Source organism: Poromitra crassiceps (genome assembly GCF_964638095.1).
Source record: "Poromitra crassiceps genome assembly, chromosome: 12".
In the NCBI taxonomy this organism is placed as follows: domain Eukaryota; kingdom Metazoa; phylum Chordata; class Actinopteri; order Beryciformes; family Melamphaidae; genus Poromitra; species Poromitra crassiceps.
In genome coordinates, this window is record NC_139632.1 from 15,912,139 (window position 1) to 15,935,880 (window position 23,742).

General features: G+C 47.4%; 1 protein-coding gene across 1 annotated transcript in view; it reads left to right on the top strand.

Moving 5' to 3' along the window:
• Window positions 1–23,742, top strand: part of insrb (insulin receptor b) — a gene marked incomplete at both ends in the record, with an annotated part of 103,137 nt that overhangs the window by 58,797 nt on the left and 20,598 nt on the right. Inside the window, 2 exons of the mRNA XM_083648137.1 lie at window positions 14,364–14,572; window positions 14,866–14,999. Of these exons, the coding sequence (XP_083504263.1) occupies window positions 14,364–14,572; window positions 14,866–14,999 (343 nt within the window). The remainder of the gene's footprint in view (window positions 1–14,363; window positions 14,573–14,865; window positions 15,000–23,742) is intronic.

Consider the following 23,742-nt stretch of genomic DNA (forward strand, 5'->3'; position numbering starts at 1 on the left):
CGGCCCAGGAGACCCCTGGCCCGTCGGCTGGGCTGTTTTCATTGGCCGCTCGCTCTGCTGATGGAAAGATAGATCTGAACGAGGTCAGACTGAGGCTTTGACACGTTGAAGAGCGCTCGCTGAAGAGAGATGCTGTGTGTGAATTGATCACCAGCGCACTTTCATAGCTTTGACTTTTGCGGGCCGACGGATTGTTGGCATCACGCGGAAACTTCATAAGCCAATTTTGGCGTTTAAATCCCACCCCCCCCCCGCCCTCCTTCCTTTCATGACCCCTGGCCCTGTGAAACTCTTGCCAAAGTTATTAGTCAGACAATGCAACGGTTTTTCTTAAACCCAAGAGTTTTCCATCTTACCAGGACTTTTTCAAACTGACATTTACCCTCATAGCGTGCGAGAGTACATTATTTTTTTTGCAAATAATTGGTAGTGTCTCATTTAATTTTCTTGAAGGAGCAGATGTGTGGGGTTTTGGCGCGTAGGACGAAATGTCCTGAATGCCACCTATGTGCTAGTCCAAGCAGTTGAATTACTTGTGAATTGAATGAGTTTAAAAGCTGGTAGCGATAGTGTTCTCTAGTCTAGGGGTCAGGGATCGAGGGGCTGCTTGACCTATACTGTATATTGTGTGTGTGTGTGTGTGTGTTTTGGACATGAGGTGAGTGAGTGTGTATGCGTGGGCCCTTGTGACAGCTCTGTTTCTCCTGGGAATGATGGAGAGTTTCCCTCCTTCCTTCCTGACGCCATGTGGGATGCAAGGGGAGCGGTGGGAGGAGGGGGGAGACGGACAGGGCCAGAGGGTTCACATGTGTCTGACACAAGGAGCAGTGAGGACACTTACAATATCATCTGGCCATATTTAGTGTAAAGAAATCTCATAACAAAACTGATATGTTTGCATCCTAGTTGGTGATCATATCAGTAGATCCAAAACCAGACCCTGGGACACATATTATTAGAAAATATTTGTTATGCTAAGTTTCATCGTAGCTACTTGCCAGGAAGTTAATACGACTATAGGAAAGAGTGCCAAAGTCAATTTGAGGTATTTAATGTGTTTTGTAAATACACATTTTGAAACGTGGCCTCATTTCTTGATTCTGGATATTGATTTATAATCTAAATAATATCGGTGCAAGTTCTGATACTTCTGTGAGAATGATTTTTTTTTTAATCTTATCAGATAAAATGGAATCAGCAGAAATAATTTTCATGCCATCTGAGTTCTCAATGTAAGATTCCAACATTTTGAAGCGTTTTCATAACTGATACTTTTGATATCAATACAGTGGCAATGGTTATTGTTTTCCTTTCGACAGCCAGCCACGCTCCTGGTTCTTTTACCACCAGCAGCTTGGCTGTACATGCATTGTGCGCTCACACACACACACACACACACACACACACACACACGACACGTGTGTGTATTTGTGTGTGTGTCGTGTCTGTATACTGTAGCTCTGCGCTGCTCAGTGCTATGCTGTGAATATGAAATAGGGCAGCTAGCATCTGCACTGCAGCCTAACGCCCTGGTCCCCGCACTGTGCCTACCGCTCAGTACAGCTGGAGGAAGACAGGAGCTGTGTGTGTGTGTGTGTGTGTGTGTGCGTGTGTGTGCGTGCGCGTGCCATTCTCTCGGGTTTATCTCCTTGTCTCCTGCTGTTGTGTCTGGGAGACTGTTTGTGTTTACCTGAGGGAGATTGATTTCCTCTGTCTGTGCGTGTGTTGCTACGTCTACGTTACTACGTCCTTATCTGTCTCTCTGTACGGTACTTAGCTCCTCACTTATCAGCGTGCCGGTTGAGTTTTAGACGTAACAGTAACCCAATAAAAAAATGCCAGAAATCTTCCCACACTTTGCGTGTTGTCTGTGAGCAGAGAGGTGGTCCTGATGTTTTCAGAAGCTAACCTGAGAGACGGTGGAGAGTCAGAGCGAGCGCTAGATCTGGGCGGTGTGTCGTTGGGTTTGGCGCTGTTTGGTCTGGCAGCGCTGGATCTTCATCCTGGTCTCACCGGCCATCTGAACTCAAAGCCCCCGAAACACAAGCGGGCCAGAACAGAGGGAGAGATAGAAGGAGAGGAGAGAGAGAGAAAGATGGAGGTAGGGAAGAGGAGGAGAGAAAAAGACAATCTAGGACAATCAGCCCTTTGATAAACATTTTCTGGGTGTCAGCCGAGGACAGAGCGAGGGTGACTTGAGTTCTCTCTCTCTCTCTCTCTCTCTCTCTCTCTCTCTCTCTCTCTCTCTCTCTCTCTCTCTCTGTGTGGCTAATATGAGGAGATAATGGGCCATTGAGGCAGAAAGGGAAGGCTTAAAAACACCTTAGTCATGACTGGGCCGCCGCTCAGCACCACTGATTAAATGACCCAGATGAAGCGGCTATTTATCTAAGCACAACTGCAATCCATAAAACTACACTTCCCACTGCCCAATTCAACATGTCAAATAACTGTCTGCAGCGCTTTGTGACCGTGTGTGTGTGTGTGTTTAGAGATGGCATATTGCAGACAGAAAATACTGTTTAATGTCATTTACTTTATTCAGGCATTTAATTTCCTCCATGTGACATGGTAGAAGTTGGAACTGCAGGACTCCTGTGTAGCCAGACCTGTGTGTGTGTGTGTGTGTGTGTGTGCGTGCGTGCGTGTGGTTTGGGCTGACACTGTGCCAGCGCAGGAGAAACGTCTGGCCATGGTCGAGCGGGAATCGATGCCCGAAAAAAAATCAAGCTTTCCTCAACCAAGTTCCATTTAGGGCAGCGTTAAAAACCCGGCGGGGGATGGGCATCGTCCCGTGTGTTCATTGGCTAGTTTGAACGCTTATGTGGGACACAGGAGGTGATTGGACGGACAGAGCTGGGGCTGAATTCGTAACCGACCGTTGCTTTTCCCCTGTCAAACATCGTTTGAGTCTGCCGGGAACCCATGACGCTGATTGTCTCCAAATCCACTCCTCAGTGTTTGATGCGTGTCTCACTCCTCAGTGTCCCGGAGCTTCCTCTGATACATGCGCCAGCCGCATCTTTTCACCTGACAGCGAGGAGTTTCACCAGCAGGACGTAGCGTGTGGGAGGATCACGCTATTCCCCCAGTTCCCCCAACGCCCCCCCTTACCCCTCGAACAGGTGCCCCGACCGACAGAGGAGGCGCTAGTTCAGCGACCAGGGTATCCTTAACTCCCCCCCGCATACACGGCCAATTGTGCCTGTATCGACGCCCGACCGAGTGGGAGGTAACACAGGAGCTCGTGTTGGTAGACAGAGAATATACCCCGACGCCCACCTACTGTGACATCTCATATGGTTAGATCCCCAGGGACACCTGTTTCATCCACTCTGTGTGTGTGTGTGTGTCTGAGAGAGACTGTGTGTGTGTGTGTGTGTGTGTGTGTGTGTGTGTGTATGTCTGAGAGAGACTGTGTGTGTGTGTGTGTGTGTGTGTGTGTGTGTGTGTGTGTGTATGTCTGAGAGACACTGTGTGTGTGTGTGTGTGTGTGTGTGTGTGTCTGAGAGAGACTGTGTGTGTGTGTGTGTGTGTGTGTGTGTGTGTGTGTCTGAGAGAGACTGTGTGTGTGTGTGTGTGTGTGTGTGTGTGTGTGTGTGTCTGAGAGAGACTGTGTGTGTGTGTGTGTGTGTGTGCGTGTGTGCCTGCCTAGCTGCTTCCTTTCTTGTTGCTCACACATAGAGGAAAGTATGTGTTGATGTATTTGTAGCTCTGTGTGTGTGGGCGGGCGCGCGTGCCTGTGTGTGTGTGTGTGTGCCTGTGAGTGTGTGTGTGTGTGTGTGTGTGCGTGCGTGTGTGTGTGCCTGTGAGTGTGTGTGTGTGTGTGCGTGCGTGCGTGTGTGTGTGAGTGATTCTGAGTGCTGCTGCAGTGAAGGCAGATCATGAGGCTGGTGATGCAGGCGTCTCGTTCGCTAGATGGATGCTCACCAGCCGCCTCTCTCCATCACCTCCACACTGTCACCAAACTGTCCACTCAGCAAAGCCTGCTGGACCTCTGTGTGTGTGTGTGTGTGTGTGTGTGTGTGTGTGTGTGTGTGTGTGTGCGTGTGTGTGTTTATGAGAGAGAAAGAGAAGAGAGTGTGTTGATATCAGTTGTGTCTATGACTGTATGTGTGTGTACAAGTGTATTCTGTCTATTTTGGGTTGTGTGTGTGTGTGTGTGCACGCAGGCTTGTCTGTTTTTGTGTGTGTGTTTTGTGTTTGTGTCTAGATGTCAGAAAAAGTGCAGCCAGCAGCAAATGCTGTGGCTGGTGGCAGTGTGACCAAATTAAAGACGTGGCGCGCTGCACCGCGCCGCGGAGGGAGGAGAGGAGAGATGGAGCGCAGGGAGAGAAGGCAGGAGGTGGGGATGAGGAGGAGGCAGGGCGGAGAAGTGAACAGAGAGGACCAAGAAGAAGAAGAAGAAGTGGGGCTAGGAAGGAGGCGTCAGGAGGGGAGTAAGGAGGGGAGTAAGGAGGGATCTGTTGGAGGAGAGGAGAACAAGGGAGTGGTGAGGAGGCGGCCCATCATATTGATTTGAAGCCCGTCCTGAGCCTCTGTAATCAGATCTAGTGGCTGTGGCTTTGTGGAGGCGCGGATGGTCACCTGGGGCGAGACACTACGGCCGGGGAGGGAGGGAGGGAGCGGAGAGCAGGGGAGGGTCAGGAGGAAGGGAGGAGGAGACGGCCGGGAGAGGAGAGGAGGATGGAGAGAGTGTGGCGTTAGGATGGAAGGAGGAGTGGACCAGACACAAACGATGCCTAGAGGGGAATCTAGGAAAATGCCTGTTAGGAGCGGGCTGCTAATTACTGCAGACAGTCTATGTCTGGGCTCATCTCCATGGCAACGGGATGGGCCTATCACGTGTCTGCAGGGCTGGCCAGCACACAGGAAGACACAGACAAGGAAATCAATGAACAGACAGACGGACAAAGGAGGGAACAAGACCATGTTCATCAAGATATATTCAGTTTGGCAGTGTGTGTCTCCATGCGTGTGTTTGTGTGTGTGTGTGTGTGTGTGTGTGTATATGGGTACATGCGTCAGTAGTACCTGCTCGCACGCTGTCGTCATTAGTACTCATTGCTAAAGCAGCCATCAGTAGAGAAGTACCCTGATATAAAACTGCAGTTTTTCTACTCTTTATATGGTGGCTGCAGAGGGCGACAGTAGCCTAGAGATCAGAGAAGTATACTTGTGATCAGAAGGTTGTGAGTTTGAATCCTGGGAAGATCTGGATGCTGGAAGTGAATAATAAATACTCTCCCCTCCCTCTCAACAACTACTGTACTGTCGGCCACATGCCCTTGTGCAAGGCAGCAAAGGCAATTTCTCTCCTGAAGCTTTGTAATGGCCAATAGCAGTAGTAGCAGAGTGTGGTTGTACTTGCCTGGGAGCTACGAGGCAGTGTAGCTGTGTGTTACGCAGGAGAAATACTTCCTCATACAGTTTAATAATGGCTTGCAGGCAACAGATTTGCTCCAGACACCTGCAGGCATATTGCTAAGCTTGATGCCAGCGGGCTCTTTTCCTCCCGTTAGCGTGACAAAGTGATGGGGTCTGATCATTTTACAGTCGCTTGACAGCAGAGACATCAAAGATGTAATTTAGAGTTCATTCTAGCTTGTATACATGTTGCAGCCCCCCATTGACATGAGCGGACCTGTCTGCTCGATAGGGGAAGAGTGATAACATGCTACTGTTTATCTAAGCTAACAGCTAGACATGCTGGGGCAGGTATGAGGATATGTGGAACAGGCTTGCTTTATGTGTATTTGTGAGAAAGCGAAAATAATGTAATAGTTGATTATTTATTCATGTTTTGAATTTTAAGTTTACATTTGGAAATAAAGTTTTTAAAATGTGTGGGTATACATTACATAAAGTGCAGTATGTAGGCTATGTGTTACTGAGTGGAATCATGGGTACAAGGACCAAAACCTGAAGCAAAATTGGTGACCCCCAAGAATCCTATATAAGAATGTCCCAATTGTCCGTGTGTGTGTGTGAGCAGAATCTCAGCCGGCCACAGCTATGGCGTTTTAGGTGCGATCGTGCTAAAACTTTCAGGGGGTGTAAATAACACCCGTGCGTACGCGATGCGCAGTGGGCGTGCTGCAGGGCGGGCGAGGCCATGAGCCCAGGGCGTGATATTGCTAGTTGAATAGAATAATCTACGTTTTCAACCACTCAGTGAACCTCCTGCTTCCAAAGGTGTGTGTATGACTGTGTGGCTGGGACAGGTGTGCTAGCGTGGAGAGTCAAGCAAAAGTAGCACGACCACCAGGGACCAAGAGACCTCTGTGTGAACCTCGTGCGTGTGAAGCTCTGCTCTCTTTCAACCCAATCCAACCCCCAGTAACCCAATAAAGTCAGGGTCATTTAGCCAACCGGACACACACGCACACACACACGCACGCACACGCACGCGCACGCCACACACACACGCACACACACACACACACGCACACGCACACACGCGTACACACACATAGAATCAATGGAAAAGCTCCAGTCAGGACGCTCAGTTTTTTTTCTGAATGTCATTTCTAGATAAGACTGCTGGAGGTTTTTGTGAAGTGAATGGTGGTCCGATTTGCTGTTGTCTGTGTGCGTGTGTGTGTAGGGGCTGTTGTCTGTGTCTGTGTGTGTGTGTGTGTGTGTGTGTGTGTGTAGGGGCTGTTGTCTGTGTGTGTGTGTGTGTGTAGGGGCTGTTGTCTGTGTCTGTGTGTGTGTGTGTGTGTGTGTGTAGGGGCTGTTGTCTGTGTCTGTGTGTGTGCGTGTGTGTAGGGGCTGTTGTCTGTGTCTGTGTGTGTGTGTGTGTGTAGGGGCTGTTGTCTGTGTCTGTGTGTGTGTGTGTGTGTAGGGGCTGTTGTCTGTGTCTGTGTGTGTGCGTGTGTGTAGGGGCTGTTGTCTGTGTCTGTGTGTGTATGTGTGTGTAGGGGCTGTTGTCTGTGTCTGTGCGTGTGTGTGTGTGTGTGTGTGTGTGTGTGTGGGGCTGTTGTCTGTGTGCGTGTGTGTGTAGGGTAAGGTCAACAGTTGTGGGTGTCTGTGTCTGGGTAGTGTAGAGGTAAAAGCACTCACCTACCAATTCCCGATAGCAGTACTTCAGACGTTCCTGTGTGTGTGTGTGTGTGTGTGTGTGTGTGTGTGTGTGTTGTTGACATGCAGGTTGTAACAGTGTTACAACCTGCATGTCAAACATACTTGATCAGATCACCATGACCCAGTGACATAAAACAGAACAGTAAATTGTCCTGACATAGTAACCTACCCAATCTCATTAGTGAATGGTGTGTGTGTGTACATGTACATACAAACGTTGCCCCTCAATCAAAGTGCTGCACAAATCTCACCTGCACAAGGTCCCGTGGACAAGCATCGTGATAAAGGTCTTATCTAAACATTGACCCTTTGCGATGGGAGCGTCAGTGTGTGAGTCATAGTCATACACACTCTGTAAAGAGACGGAGCACAGGTTAGCGTCATGCTCGTCATTGTCTTCTTGGTGACAGTTGGGCTCAACAGGATTCAAGCTGATGGTGACTGCTCTGCCACTGTTAACACAACACTTACTGTCATAGGAGCAATGACACATAGAGCCACTCTTAAGGCCCAATTATACTCCATTTTCATCCGTAAATAAGGGCGTCCGTTTCAAACGGTGTAATCGTCACTGCCCACATACTTCCATGCGTCTTACACGTTGGTATCATGTTAAGCAATACATCCACCAGTGGGCAGTAGAGAGTCAAATGTATGAGTGTGTATGTGGTTTTCCTCCGTTTCATGCGTATCCGTAAGCTTTCGGATGACGGACAGAAAACGGACGAAATGAACGCAAAGTACGGACAGAAGGCTCTGTCCGTCTCCGTTTCCGTCTTTAGCGTTGAGTATAATTGGGCCTTTAGGGAAACCATATTTCAACACATTATTGACCGTGTTTCTGGAAGTATATTTACATTTATATTTACAAGTATTCTACATTTACATTTTCACCACCCCAATGGCACTTTATAGCTCTCCTCTTCATCCTTCTCTTTCACTTATTCACATTTGCCTGTTTGATTCAAATTGAGACGTAAGTGGGGAAAACACACTATCTGCCACTTGTGTATTCCCATTCAAACGATTGTTTTTTATGTTGGCAGGGAACCAAATCTAAACATGTCATTTGTAATTAGCCTGCCATGTTGAAAGCTCGGGCATTTTTCACATTTGTTTGCTGCTGTCAGTAGACTCCATAAAGGTGTGTGTGTGTGTGTGTTTATATTATATGTTTTTTTTTTCATTAACAGAGCATGTGAACTTGGACATAAGGGAAATCAATAATTAATCCACATACAACAAAAACATTTTGGCAGAATACCCAAAAGCAGATTGCCAACATTTTCTTCCCCCTTACTCATCAGAAGTATTTGCATGCATAACACATTTGTTGAGACAAAATGTGATGAGCAACAACATGAAATCAATCCACAAGTTATTAATGCTAAGCTGTGAAAAATGCTAGCTTATCTGTAAAGGGGAGACTGGCGGGTAGCCATTAAACCAATTTTCATTCTGATAAATTGAGCTGAGAAGTCAAAGTACCCATTTGAAATAGTTTTCCTTCGCCAAAATTGGACCTATGTTTGGAGCGTAATTTATCCCCCTTCCCGACAATCTAGCATTATGCTTGGTACCAATGCATGCCTTACAGTAGGTCTTCTAGTTTCTTCTGATAACAGGATCTCCACTGTAGCTTTAAACATGACCCTGCTACAGCCATTTGATTACCCGCGAAAATTGGGAGTGTTGGCAGACCACTCGCGGCCCACCTGCAGTACCTCCACGGCCCACAGTCTGGGAATCACTGCGCTAGAGCATCATGCATGGCTCCAGGCATCTCTGTAAGCACATTGAAATAGCTTGTTGTTTGCAGGCACACACACTGTTTTCACCTGTCCTCCTACTGCTAAATCTATTGTAGACAGACAGCCAGAGACAGACTCTCAGGTTCTTCTACTTCCTGTGTTGTTGCTTGCATAATGGCCTAGGGCGTGGCTGGCTAAGAGAATGTCTTCTCATTTCGTTGGTCATTGCAGATAAACATAATTGAAAAAAGTGAAAAAAATTAAAAAGGTGTACTATCTACAGTTTCTATAGAATAGCACCCCCTGCAGGGGCCCTGAAACAAAAATGTAAAAACAATGACCAAACCTCCAAAGACTCCACCACAGTGCTACATGCGTACTCACCTCACTCCGCGAAACAAATGCCATCAATTTTCAAAGAAATATATATATACATATACACACACACACACACACACACACATATATAAATATATATATATATATATATTAGGGATGTTCATCAATTATCGAAAATCGATAATTGCACAGCCGACTAACTTGAGGTGGAGCTTCATATAGTCTCTAGTTTTCTGGCTGGGCATGGGCCTTTGTGCCAACAAAACTGTTTTAAACATGGGAAATTCACACCGGCATGCGCCGGGGACAGCAGTGTTGGAGAGGAGACACATTGAAATAAAGAGTTCATTGAGGAGAACACGTTGTCTTTCGTATTTTCTGCCATAGGCATTCATTTTGTAAAAAAAAAGAAAAAAAAGAAATTTAAAATTTTCGAAGTATTAATATGATCGATAATCGATAATTGATCGTTAATTTTCACCAATTATCGATTTTGGAAATTTTTCAAAATGAACATCCCTAATATATATACACATATTATTTTAGTTAGCCTATTATTTATTTAACTTTTATTATAATTAAATGTCAAAGAAATCCAGTGTTAAAAAGACAAGCTCAACAAATGCATGCTGTTGCCAAAGTCATCTCAATATCCGTCAAAATAATCTGGATTGATTTTTGCCATAATCGAGCAGCCCTCCATTCCCTCTCCCCTCTCTCCCTTTCTCTCTCCTCCCCTGCTTTCCCCCTTCTCTCTCCTTATTTTCCACTCCCCTTCTTTTCCACTCCCCTCCCTCCCCTGTTCCTCTGCATTGTTCCTGTCATACTTATCAATACTGTCAAACACAAACAGACCTTTGCCTTGCTGCCTGTGTGCATGCGTGTGCGTGTGTATTTTGACGCTGGTGACGACAGTGTCACTCCCTTCCTCCCCTCTCCCTCCCTCCCTCCCTCCCTCCCGGGATCTGTGTGTTTTTGTTTACACTCTTTCCCCTACCACCTCTCTCTCCTCTCTCAGGGCGAATGTCTTACATCAGATCACTAGAAGCATTTATAGCAAAGCTTTTGAAGCTTAGGACTCCCACCGTGGCCAAATATAGTAAACGTGAATCCAGCAGCTGTGTGTGCGTGCGTGCGTGCGTGTGTGTGTGCGTGTGTGCGTGCGCGTGTGTGCGCGCGCGCTGAGTAAATGGCTCTGGGGTAAAAACGTGTTTGTTATTGTTCCCAGCGCTTTGCCTGTAGACAACACTGCCAATTAAAGGGGCGGTTTTATGTGTAAGAGCAGGAAGTGTTGCCGCGTGTGGCTGCGCGCAATTGGCTGCTCGGCTTCTCCCATGTTCCCTTCCCCCGGGGACGGCGCAGGCGAGGCTCTTTACTGCCGTGGCCAAATGAAAGGTAAACACAGCACACACCTTTGATCAGGCTTTGCATTTAAAACCCTTACTGGAGCTCCGTGTGCTCAGGGAAGCAGTGAGCAAATTATTGAATGACACAGTGAGGTTTACACATGCGTGCGTGGAGCTTAATGAGAGATAAGCTCTCCGGGATGCAGCCTCCGCCTCCTCCTCCTCCTCCTCCTCCTCTTGTTGTTGTGGAAGCACGAGTGAAATCATCCCTCCATCCCCCCATCCGCCCAGCATGAAAACAAAACAAGGCGCTGTATGAATGAAAGTGGGAGGGGCAGAGTGGCCTAGAAAGGCAGGCAGGCAGGCAGATAGAGAGATAGATAGTGGTGCAGGGCAGCATGAGGCTATGGAGAGGAGAGGAGAGGAGAGGAGGAGGGAGAGATGGAGAAGAGGAGGAGGAGGGGATGAATGAACGAGTGAGCTGACTGTGGAGCGTGTTTGGCAGAGAGAGACGCTAGCTCGCGTAGCTCTAGCGTGAGCAGAATTGAAATCCTGCTGCAGTAGGGCTGTGCTGTGCTACTGTAGTACTCCCTGCTGAGAGCACTGCGCTGCTATCTGATTGGAACAGGAGAGGGAGAGGAGTAAATATACCTCACAATCACAAAAGCCCTTTACCACGACAGAAAGAAAAATAAAGAGGGCAATACATTGACGTGGTGCCTGTTTTTATTAGTACAACTTGGGAGATGTAAACAACAGATTTTCTGTGGCCCTGTATTCAATGGAATTGACGCAAAGCTGATTTACTAGCTCCGTCTCACTCTGCATTGGCCGGGCTTCAGTCTCATGCTTGTTCTTATTCATAGTATCTTCCCTGGCACGCTGGCTCCTTGGCTGCGTCTGGCCCCTGTCTGCCCCAGCGAGGCCAGGGTTAACCCTGGGCGTCTCTCCTCCCCGACATGGAGGAGGCCATTGAATGGCTGCCTCCCCCAGCCAGCAAACACATTGGCTGAAGCCGAGGGTGGATCTGGGGCTGCAGCGGCACTCCGGCATGGATCGCCGACCGGAGCTGGATCAGGAGCCTGTCTCCGCGCGCACCCTGCTCTGTTATGTGATGGCGTGGTCACAGCATGTACACACACACACACAGCAGACAGGAGAGAGGGGGAGGGCTGGAGGAGACAGGAGAGCTATGCATTTTTTCCTGTGTGTGTGTGTGTGTGTGTGTGTGTGTGTGTGTGTGTGTGTGTGTGAGAGAGAGAGAGGGGGGGCTGTGTGTGTCTAGCTCATAGTAAAGAAAATGTAGTGGAGCGATCAGGAGGGCGAGAGAGACCCCTGCATGAACTATTTCAGAAGGTCGGAGGTGGTGTTTTTTTCTGCATTAGTCTCTCTCTCTCTCTCTCTCTCTCTCTCTCTCTCTCTCTCTCTCTCTCTCTCTCTCTCTGTGTGTTTGACCCCCGTTCTCCATTTCTTCATTGCTCTTTCATTTCCTTCAGCCTCCTTACCCCCCATGCCTCTCAGTCTCCCCTCCTCCTCTCCCCCCTGCCACGGCCCCGTCTGTCCCCTCTGCTTTTGCTCAGGCAGCACGACGGGCAGCCCTCCCGTGCAGGGGAGGGGTCCTAGCTGTTTCCTTGGCAGTGAGAGCTCATGTGATGTCCTCACAGAGGTGGTATCCCTTGAAGGCTGGCACACAGTGCCCCCATTGCACTCTGCTAAAATGTTATTATTATTTAATAATATTATTATTATTATTATTATTATTATATTATTATTATTTCTTCAACGCTTTTCTCAGCAGCTAAGGAACAGTATGTGTTTCTTTGTTAAATATCACATAATTTTGTCAAAATACAGTGAAATGCACAATAGAATCCCATATATCACACATGGGTCAAATATGATTTCTGATCTAGTTCTTAATGTGGTTTTATCCTGCCGAGAGTAACGGATGGGCGGGGTTTACCACTTCGGGTAATGCAAGTGCCAGAAAGGTTCGGCAATGATGTGTAAGCACTCGAATATCAATGCAGTATAGTTTTTCTTTGATTCAAATTTTCTTTTGACACATTACCTGGCACTGTCTTGGCATTGGCTTAATGCAGCAACTCCCCGCCCATCTGGGCCTCAAAGCAGGTTAAAAATATGCTAAGAATGATTTGCAGCTAACTCTTTGACCTAGGTCTGCCCTACATTCAGCACGTTCCTCCGGCCTGGTCCTCTGGAGTTCCGTTGGCGTGCGATATGTAAGCTGACAGGATAGTGAGGGACATGGTGTGAGAGCCTGATTAACACACAGGGCCACGGACAGGGAAACCAACAGGGGGTCAGAGTTGGCCTACATTCCAATAGTCTTTAGTGTCTTCTCTTCAAACCTGCCCGCCCGCGCCACGTGGATTTGAAGCATGCGATAGATTTAATCAGAGAAACACTCCGGTTGCTTTTCTGTCTGTTTAGACTGCACTTAATTGAGAAAATCAGGAACCCACCTGGAACAGGTAACTTTCTTTGTCTAAAGATCACAGATGCTAAATCCCAACTTTTTTTTAATATATATTTTACCTGACCACTCGCTGTTTGGGATACTCAAATGATGCTTTGTTACCTGTTAAAAGTAGCCGGTAGAGTAAAACAGCCACACATTTACCAACCTGTGGCTGTAGGGGTGATTTGGTATCTTTCTCCCAATCCGTCAGCTGGTCAGTCAGTTGCTAAAAAGGTCAGGGTTTAGTAGGTGTTGAAATATTTGTATATGTTGAAATCTTTTTATTTATTGGCCCGTGGATAAGGCGCTAAGAAGAACTAGAATTAGATCATTACAGGTCACAGGTCAAATCTGACAGCTAATCCAATCACAATTGACACTCAGCCTATTTGACTAAATGGTGTTTCCCAATAGGTCAAATCAAAGTGGACATGCCACACCAATGATGTTTAGGGTTCAACCCATTAGCAATTAGCTGCTTGCTACAGGGGCGTGGCCAAATTGTGCATAAATATAAAAGTCTTTGAGAGACTAAAGGGAACAATTAAGGCCTGCTCATGTTAATAAGTCTTATTAGTGCATCTCATATCGTATTAAATAAGATCAGATGATCTCCTAGACTATAGGAATCTCATGATGAATGATGCTGGAGTTAGCAATCCATCACCTAGCAAAGAATTCACAGCTGTTGATGTTATATATTTGTTGTTTCTGCCGTCAGTCATTTTGACATGATGGGAAATTAACATTTTTCACATACAGGATTGGATGCTTTCTGTTGGCAGCAGTACACCTTTCTCCTTTTCTCTTTGAGCAGCAACAGCAGTCACAGAATCAATGTACCACAGTCTTGTAGAGAACACCTGCTTTTCTTTCATGACCGCACGCACACGCGCACACACACACACACACACACACACACACACACACACACACACACACTCACACACACACACACACACGTATGTGAATGTGTATGCATGTGTGTGCCCTCATTGCTCTCAGACCAGAGCAGCAGACCACCACTTGGTGGCCATTTTGGCCCCAGGGTTTTCGTCTGGGCCGCCCCTTCCTGTTTGAATGTTTTGTGAGCCGTTACATTCTAGAGTAGAGTGTGAGTGTGCCAGAGGGACAGTCCAGTGTACATGCTGTCCACTGCTCTTTTTATGCACCCTTCTTGCTGTAAAAGCAAAATGTTTTTCAGTGTGTTTGTGGACTTTGCGCAAGTCCCAGCCCTGTCCCGCTGGTCTCCAGATACTGTACCAAATGTTAAAACGTTATTTATTGCAGTCCCAAATGTCTGCTTGTATCAAACATGATACTAACCACCTCTCTCTCCCTCTCTCTCTCTCTCTCCAGTGTGCTTGGACAACTGTAAGTATGGTGCATGTAACCCCCAAGGCCATTGCTGCCACGACCAGTGCCTGGGAGGCTGCTCCGAGTCGGGGAACGCCAGTAGCTGTGTGTCCTGCAGGAACCTCCAGCACGCCGACACCTGTGTGGAAAAGTGCCCTGCAGGATACTACGTCTTCAGGGGCTGGCGCTGCGTCAGCTTCTCTTTCTGCCAGGTGGGTAATGGGTTAATGGCATCTCAAGGTTACAACCAATCACATTTAGCTCAAAGCAAAGCACGGCTATAGTACACACTCTGTGACGCGCGCTGATGTAAAGCACGCAGGTTGTATCAAATGAGACGCGTGCATTACTTGACTTATCATAAAGCACTGATAATAACCAAAGCACACACATACACTTACATCCACTCTCTCACTTTTTCCCCTCTCTCTCTCCCTGTGTCTCTCGCCCCCCTCTCTCTCTCTCTCTCTCTGATATGTGTTGCTATCCCTGTTGCTCTATCCAGGACCTCCACAATCAGTGTAAGCAGACTAAGAGGCTGAACCAAGAGCGCGATCCAAACTGCCACGAGTACGTCATCCACAACGGGGCCTGTATACCGGAGTGTCCTTCTGGATACACCACCATCAACTCCACTACGTACGTCTGGCACACGTCCAAACACACACACACACACACACACACACACACAAACACACACACACACACACACACACACACACACACACACACACATCGTCAGGTACATCTGCCTCACACACATACTGTACACACACACAGGCACCCGGAACACAGACGTATACACAAATACTAAAATGATAAGTCTTGGCTGCGGACTTACTAACTCTAGACTGCCACCACCACCACCATCAACACCGCCGCGCTATTGATGGTGGCCATCATTACATGATCGTAGATGTAACCGTCACCCGCAACAGTTCCTCCTCTGTGGCCTCATGGGCACAAGTGGATTGTGAACACTGAACACAGACAATAACATTTGCAGACGAGAGATGACGGCATTTGGAAGTTGATCAAACAGAAAGGGTGAAGTATGAGTTTGTTGTTTTTTTCCACTATGGAAAGTCTCTGGGCTCCTGTGGAGAAGCAGCTGGGCTACAGAGAGGACAAGATCTGGCAATACAGGAGCAGAGAGGGCAAAACATCACCTGCTCTATCGACCTTGAGCAGTGCTGCCAGCTTTTAGGTTCGCAATAAGTTATTCTTACACTGTGGGTAGTTGGCTACCCACAGGTACTTTACCCACCACTCATTAGGACCCGGCATTGAGGTTAGGCCTCCGCCCGAAAATCTGAAAATAGCATTGATTAAATGCCGATGCCTAAAAACAACAATACGAAATGCGGTTCATTTTCTTTTCCGACGGGGCGTTATTTCTTAACCCGTCACAACCTTTAATTCTAAAGTGAAAAATCGGACAAACTATTCTCAGTTCAAATCTTCCGATACATGTGCATTCGCCAGCCGCTTCTTTTCACATCACAGCGAGGAGTTTCACCGGCAGGACGTAGCACGTGGGAGGCTCACACTATCCCCCCCGAAGACGTACTTCGACCGACCAGAGATGGTGCTAGTGCAGTGACCAGGACTCATACCCCACCGGCTTCCCACACGCAGACACGGCCAATTGGGTCTGTATGAACATGTGACCAAGCCGGAAGTACCGCTCCCGGGAATTGAACCCGGGTAGGCGAGTGTTTTGACGTCGACACTAGCCAGACGCCCCCCCCCCCCCCCCCTGCATCAGCATTTTGTCCTCAAGTAAGACACTGAACCTGCTGTCCTTCTGTTAATGGCTCTGGATCAGAGTGTCGGAGAAGTGCCTGGAATGTAAATGTACGAGCACTCTTACCTCACCTGGTCCTTTTCAATTCACAGCTTTGTCTACATGTGTTACAAGCAAGAGGACAACCTTATTTAGCAATGCTGCTTGTCGTTAGGGGAGAGAGGATATTGGTCTCCTCATGGAGCACCAGTAGCGGTTTAGAAAACATGTTCTCAGGATTGGGTAATATGGCCAAAATATCATTTTCTAATATAGACACGATGCGTCAAATACTTCCCTCATCCCTATGGGTGGGCAAATCTGATGACCACAGGTATGAGCAAGTCAACTTTGTTCAAGTCCGAAGTCAGTTTCAAAGTCTTGAAGTCTAAGTCTCAAGTGAAGTCCCAAATCTAAATGTAGATGACCTATGTCATTCATGTCCAGGATCAATTTACCATCTGAAGTCATTCAATATCATTCAGAATTGAATTCAGTCGCTTGGTGGAATAAATCTCATAACTTTCACACAAGATCTGTTGTCGCGACTTTAGAAACGTTTCTAAAGTATTCAAAGTCAAGTCCCAACTCACCAGAACCCAAGTCACGTCTCAAGTCTTCTCTTCACGCATCAATTTCAAAATTGTGACTCAAGTCTGACTCTAGTCGTGTGATTGGAGTTCCCACCTCTGCTGATGACACGCCCATCACAGGAGCTGCCTAAGCAGCGCAGGCCTGATTTGTGAATTAAGATCATGGCATGCCAAGACAGATCTCATCAAAACAAGTCGGGATTGTTTCCATGCTACGCTCAAGGCTAATTAGGCGCGCAACACCAAACCTGTCAACTCTGTTTATAAAAGGATTCTTGCCCTAGTCTGTCTCCAAATGCACCGCAGAGCCTGAACACGAGTGCTGCTTCATCCTTTCTGAAAGCCAGCGTGTGTTTTGCTGATATGAAGACAGAGATCAGGACATAAATGGAGGACAGACAGAGAGGGAGTGAATGAGGGGAAGGACATGAAGACAGAGATCAGGACATAAATGGAGGACAGACGGAGAGAGAGTGAATGAGGGGAAGGACATGAAGACAGAGATCAGGACATAAATGGAGGACAGACGGAGAGAGAGTGAATGAGGGGAAGGACATGAAGACAGAGATCAGGACATAAATGGAGGACAGACAGAGAGGGAGTGAATGAGGGGAAGGACATGAAGACAGAGATCAGGACATAAATGGAGGACAGACGGAGAGAGAGTGAATGAGGGGAAGGACATGAAACAGAGATCAGGACATGAATGGAGGACAGACAGAGAGAGTGAATGAGGGGAAGGACATGAAGACAGAGATCAGGACATAAATGGAGGACAGACGGAGAGAGAGTGAAGGAGGGGAAGGACATGAAGACAGAGATCAGGACATAAATGGAGGACAGACGGAGAGAGAGTGAATGAGGGGAAGGACATGAAGACAGAGATCAGGACATGAATGGAGGACAGACAGAGAGGGAGTGAAGGAGGGGAAGGACATGAAGACAGAGATCAGGACATAAATGGAGGACAGACGGAGAGAGTGAATGAGGGGAAGGACATGAAGACAGAGATCAGGACATGAATGGAGGACAGACAGAGAGGGAGTGAATGAGGGGAAGGACATGAAGACAGCGATCAGGACATGAATGGAGGACAGACAGAGAGGGAGTGAAGGACAGGGAGGTGGATTTCATAGAGTGTGTTCTAATAAGAGCAGGTTGTGTGCTGGAGATGTCTGCTACGCCAAAAGCCACAGGTTGCTGGATGATTGATGGTGTTTGTGTGTTTCTGGTATAACCGTGTGTGTGTGTGTGTGTGTTTGTGTGTGTGTGTATGTGTAGGAGTGTGTGTGTGTAGGAGTGTGTGTGCCGAACGTGTTTGTGACTACATTAGCCGGGCCTGGTAAGGTGTTTGGCCGTGTTGCTTTTTCCAGGTGCAGTCTGGGGGAAATGTCCACTGTGTCCAGATAGGGAGAGGTATAAATAGATGTATTTATTAGGCAAATAACACACACGCACACACAGAGTGAGAGGGCATTTTTTTCACTTATGCCCTATGCAATAAATCCCACTGCTTCGAGTACACCTAAGGGAACAGTGCTAAGGACATTTTGTCTGTGTGTGTGTGTGTGTGGGGGGGGGGGGGGGGTAACAGATATCTTAGTCAGAACCAATTAGAGTTTTATACCTGCAAAGTGAGGACACTTTACTGTAAGTGAGAACATGTTGGCTTGTCCTCACTTTCTCACACACCTGCAAAGGGCTGTTTGAAGGTTAAGACTTCTGTTTTAAGAGTTAGGTTAGAATTGGTTTTAGGTTGGGGTGAGGGTTAGGTTGATTAAGTTGTGATGGTTAAGGTTAAAGGCTAGGGAATGAATGCCCTCACTAAGATAGATACTGGCGTCTGTGTGTGTGTGTGTGTGACACTTTCCCTTGCACGCTGCCAGCCTACAGGGATTATCAGGTGCTTAGGCAGTGAAGAACATTACTTTAAGTCTCACTCAGACACCCGGAGGCACAGGGCAGAATGGCTACCTTTGTGTGTCCCAGTAAGGATGTACAGTACTGTGCAAAAGTCTTAGGCACCCAAGCATTTTGTTTTAAATTGTGTCATAGATGTTTATTCATCTTTTCCCCCCTGCATTAGTGTGTCAGTAGATTGCTCATTATAGTACTATTTTGGAAACTTTTCATGTAATTAATTTTGAAAGCAGATTTGCTTTAATTTGGTTCTTTTACATGGCATCTCCGGGGTCTTGAAAAGTATTAAAAGTTGATAAATCAATTTAGGGAAAATTTAAGGCCCTTAAAATGTGTTAAAAAGTCTTAATCGGCATTTGATGAGGTATTAAATTTGGTAGCTGATTGTGTTAAATGGGCATAATACATCTCATATCGATCACAGACCCCTGAATTGAATCAAATCATTTCGTGGCAGGATTTGTGATATCAGAAAGTATTGTATAATAATATATAATAATAATAATAATATATAATATCGTAGACTCATATATGCAACTCATCTCTGTGAAGTATTGGCCCATAATTTTTAAATAATTTGTCCGTGAAAAATGCTTGAAATCTATCGTTACAAAGGAGTGGCAACCCTGTTCATGTTCTTCCTATGATGCTTCTTTCCTATGAAGGATATTAAAATCCTTCCCGGTGAAACTCCTCGCTGTCAGATGAAAAGAAGCAGCTGGCAACTGCACACGTATCGGAGGAAGCGTGTGCTAGTCTACGGCTCTCCCCACCTCGACAGAGGGGGTGGAGCCACGGCCGGGACAGCAGGGGAATTGGCCAAGTACAATTGGGCAGAAAACCTGGGTGGAAAATCCTTCTTCTTTTAGGTGTCTGTCAGCTCTGTCTTTCCCTCAGTCTCTCCCTCCATCGCTCTCTCCCGGTCTCTCCAGACAGCTAGCTGCGCTCTCTAGGCATCCAGCCTTTACTAACATCCATGAGGGAATATGCTCATCTTTCCTGGAGGCTCTGACAGCACAGCAGTGTGCGTGTGCGTGCGTGTGTGTGCGTGCGTGTGTGTGTGTGCGTGTGTGTGTGTATTTGGTCTGGTTCCGCCGGGCCTGGGCCCAAACCAAACCCGAGCGTCAGCTGCGGCCTCTGTTGTCGATGGTTCTAGCAGACCCTGGGGCCCGAGTCACAGAGTTCAGCCGGACAGATATACACTGTCCCTTTAAGAGCCGCCACTGGACCCAGCCTGTCTGTCTGTGTGTCTGTGTTTTTCAATACAACGGCCCAAAACATTCTCTCTTTCTGCGCTGCAACTGGAGCGTTACGTCTTTGAGAAGCCGACTTTACGATTTTCCATGTGGGGGAGAGAGAGATGGAGAGAGACAGAATATCCGCCCGAGCGTCTCTCCTCACTGTTGTTTTGGAGCGGTCGTTCCAGACAGACAGAGTGTTTCCACTCAGTCAGAAGTCATAGGGGGGAAAACCCGTGCAGATTTGGCCTGTGATTGATGTAAATTATTAAGAGCTTGATAAGGTGAAGTCTAGGAGAAGCGGGCCGCGTAATGGGTCATTTGGCGCCGTCCGGGTGGAGTGGAGAGGCCAGCCAAGGACCAGAACAGCACGACTGCAGCTCAGTGGTGCGTGTCACTACAGAGAGTGGCGTCTACGACAGGGCCTGGCTGCTTGGGGTGGAACGTAGCGGCAGGATTTGTGTTGTGTGTTTGTTGTGAGTGCATTTTCTTTGGGGGGGGGGGGGGGGGTAGCATGTGTGCATGTCAGCTTGTGCAAGTGTGTGTGTGTGTGTGTGTGTGTGTGTGTGTGTGTGTGTGTGTGTGTGTGTGTGCGCGCGCGTTTCCTGGGGAGGGGGGATTATAATAAGAGCTGCATAAACATAGCATTAAAACAGGGTAAGCTAGCAAATGGCAGTTCATGCAGTGCTAGCGTGGCCCCCGCAGTGAACAATAGCAGGCTTTGTTAGCCGTTCCCCGGGCTCGGGGGGCTGCTTCAAATAGGTGGCTGTTAAGGCTGCCTTCTCATGCCATTGTCTCCTCACCCCTGAGTTATGGAAGCCTGATTGGACCCCCCTCCCCCCCCCCCTCTCTTCCCCCCATATTTCTGGATCTGCTTTTCCAGGAATCAGAACATTTTGACGTGACTCCGTTGTTGTTCTTGCACGGCCACCTCGCTCGGAGCCGAGTGGCCCGAGTGAGGCAGTCATGCAGCGCTAAGTCGTGTTCTGTGATACACAGCTTCACCCCACCACCACGCCCCCCCCCCCCCCCCCCCGCGCCCTTCTCCACCCGCCCTCCCCTCCCCTCCTCTCATCTACCTCCTGTCCATTTTCCCTCCATCCACCCCTCTCCTCTCCCTTGTTTGTTTTCCACATGAGCAGCTAACGGCCGGATGAGCGACTGAGAAACGTCGTTGGGGAGGGTGGTGGGGGAGGGGGGGTCGGGTTATTCGGCCGGTGGGGTCCGAGTCAGTTTTAGGGGAGCGGGGGTTGGGTGGGGATAAGTCGGAGCCAACATGTTGACTGTCGGTAACCAGGGTGGCTGCTGCCGGCCGGCCGAACTGCAGCCTCTCAGCCTGTCTGCAGCAGGCCTGTGTGGTAAAGCAGGCCTGTGTGGTAAAGCAGGCCTGTGTGATTAGGGATGTCAAGGATGCAAGTGGAATTAAAGAGAGGGATTATGTTCTTTCGAGAGGGCTTCAAAAAAATAGAGTGCTCATTTGTGAATGAAACGCCGCGTCCCTTTTCTCTATGTGGCGTGTCCCTGGCTGCTCTCTAGACCAGGCCTAGAGCTTTTGTCAATGAATTCCTGAAAGGCAACGCTATCAAGGCCACATGGCTCTGTCTGTGTGTGCGTGCGTGTGCGTGCGTGCACGTGTGTGTGTGTGTATAAGTGTGTGTGTTTGCAGGGAGAGGATGCCACTCGCAGAGCTGAGAGAGAGAGAAACAGAGCAATGCCTGTTGGGAACTGCACTTGGTTTTCTATCCATGTTGTTTTTGTTGTTTCTAATTGTGTGTATGCGTGCATGTGTGTGCACGCGCATGTGTGTGTGTGTGTGTGTGTGTGTGCACGCGCATGTGTGTGCACGCGCGCATGTGTGTCTGTGTATGCGTGCATGTGTGTGCACGCGCATGTGTGTGTGTGTGTGTGCGTGCGCGTGTGTGTGTTGCATGAGTAACGGAACTAATTGAACCAAAGGATGAGAAAGCGCTCTCCTCGCTCGCCCAGTGCTGGTAAAAGGAGGGAGGCTCAGATGGGGCTGAGAGTTGCTACATTATAATCTAATTCCACCCCTAAAAGCCTATGGATTCATTACAGGCCTTATCAATTTAATTATACACAATTCTACACATCAACCTCTGAATCCTTATCAAATTAATTATACACAATTCTACACATGCACCTCTGAATCCTTATCAAATTAATTAGACACAATTCTACACATCCACCTCTGAATCCTTATCAAATTAATTCTACACAATTCTACACATCCACCTCTGAATCCTTATCAAATTAATTATACACAATTCTACACATCCACCTCTGAATCCTTATCAAATTAATTATACACAATTCTACACATCCACCTCTGAATCCTTATCAAATTAATTATACACAATTCTACACATCCACCTCTGAATCCTTATCAAATAAATTATACACAATTCTACACATCCACCTCTGAATCCTTATCAAATTAATTACCGGTAGACACAATTCTACACATCCACCTCTGAATCCTTATCAAATTAATTATACACAATTCTACACATCCACCTCTGAATCCTTATCAAATTAATTAGACACAATTCTACACATCCACCTCTGAATCCTTATCAAATGAATTAGACACAATTCTACACATCCACCTCTGAATCCTTATCAAATTAATTATACACAATTCTACACATCCACCTCTGAATCCTTATCAAATTAATTATACACAATTCTACACATCCACCTCTGAATCCTTATCAAATGAATTACCGTAAATTCCGGACTATAAGCCGCGGCTTTTTTCCCGTTTTTTGGCCTTTTTTGCCCCCTGCGGCTTATATAACGGTGCGTCTTATCTATGGATTTTTCCAGCAAACGGCCACTCGGGAACCTCCAAAATCTATGGATGTTGGTATGAGGCAGAACGAGAGCAAGACAGACATTATGAGAGCGAGACCCTGATTGGATGATGTTGCAAAAAATGTGCCTCGCGACCTGATTGGAGCACTGTGCCACTACTCTCTCTCAGCCACTACGGTAAAACACCCTCCCTCCTCCCTCGCTCCGGGGGGAAAAAGGCAGCGATTGAGCTTGAAAGACAGTCTGAATGAAATTGAATGTAACATTCCCAATTCTATGTATTACATTCTAAAAAACTAACAGCAACATTTTGGAAGGCTAAGCCACACAACTAGCTCGTTGTAATCTAACATCATGCTTCAAAAGATGGAGAACTGGCTGTGTTACGACGATGGCGGCGATTGAGCCTGAAAGCCATGTCTGAGACAGTAGCGAGACAGGAACAACAACAGCAGCAGCAGCAGCAAAGGATCATGCACAAACCCGAGACGAAAGGGACTGTCCGTCAGGGCGCGGACGACTGTGTCAGCAACTCCCTCCCGACTACCAGGAGAAAATTACAAACTTCGGCGAATTCACACAAAGAAAGATCAAGGAATATTCCATCGGACCGGAGCAGATCATAAATATGGATGAAGTGCCTTTGACGTTCGACCTGCCTCTCACTAGGACTGTTAACAAGAAAGGTGAATCGTCCATCACGTTGAGAACCACAGGTCACGAGAGAACGAATTTCACTTGTGTTCTTGGCTGCACAGCAGCTCCCGCCGATAGTGATTTTTAAGCATCTCACAATGTGTGATTTTGTCTGGGGATTAGTGACCTGACTTTTGTTTTGTTGAAATGTTAATAAATGGGAGCTTCCCCAAACAGCCATCTCTTTCCCGACAATCCCCTCTGTGCACGAAGCCTTACATATGGTAATTAAACATCAAAACACCTGCGGCTTATAGACCGGTGCGGCTTATAGAAGAAAAAAATAGTCACCTTTGAAGGTGCGGCTTATAGAC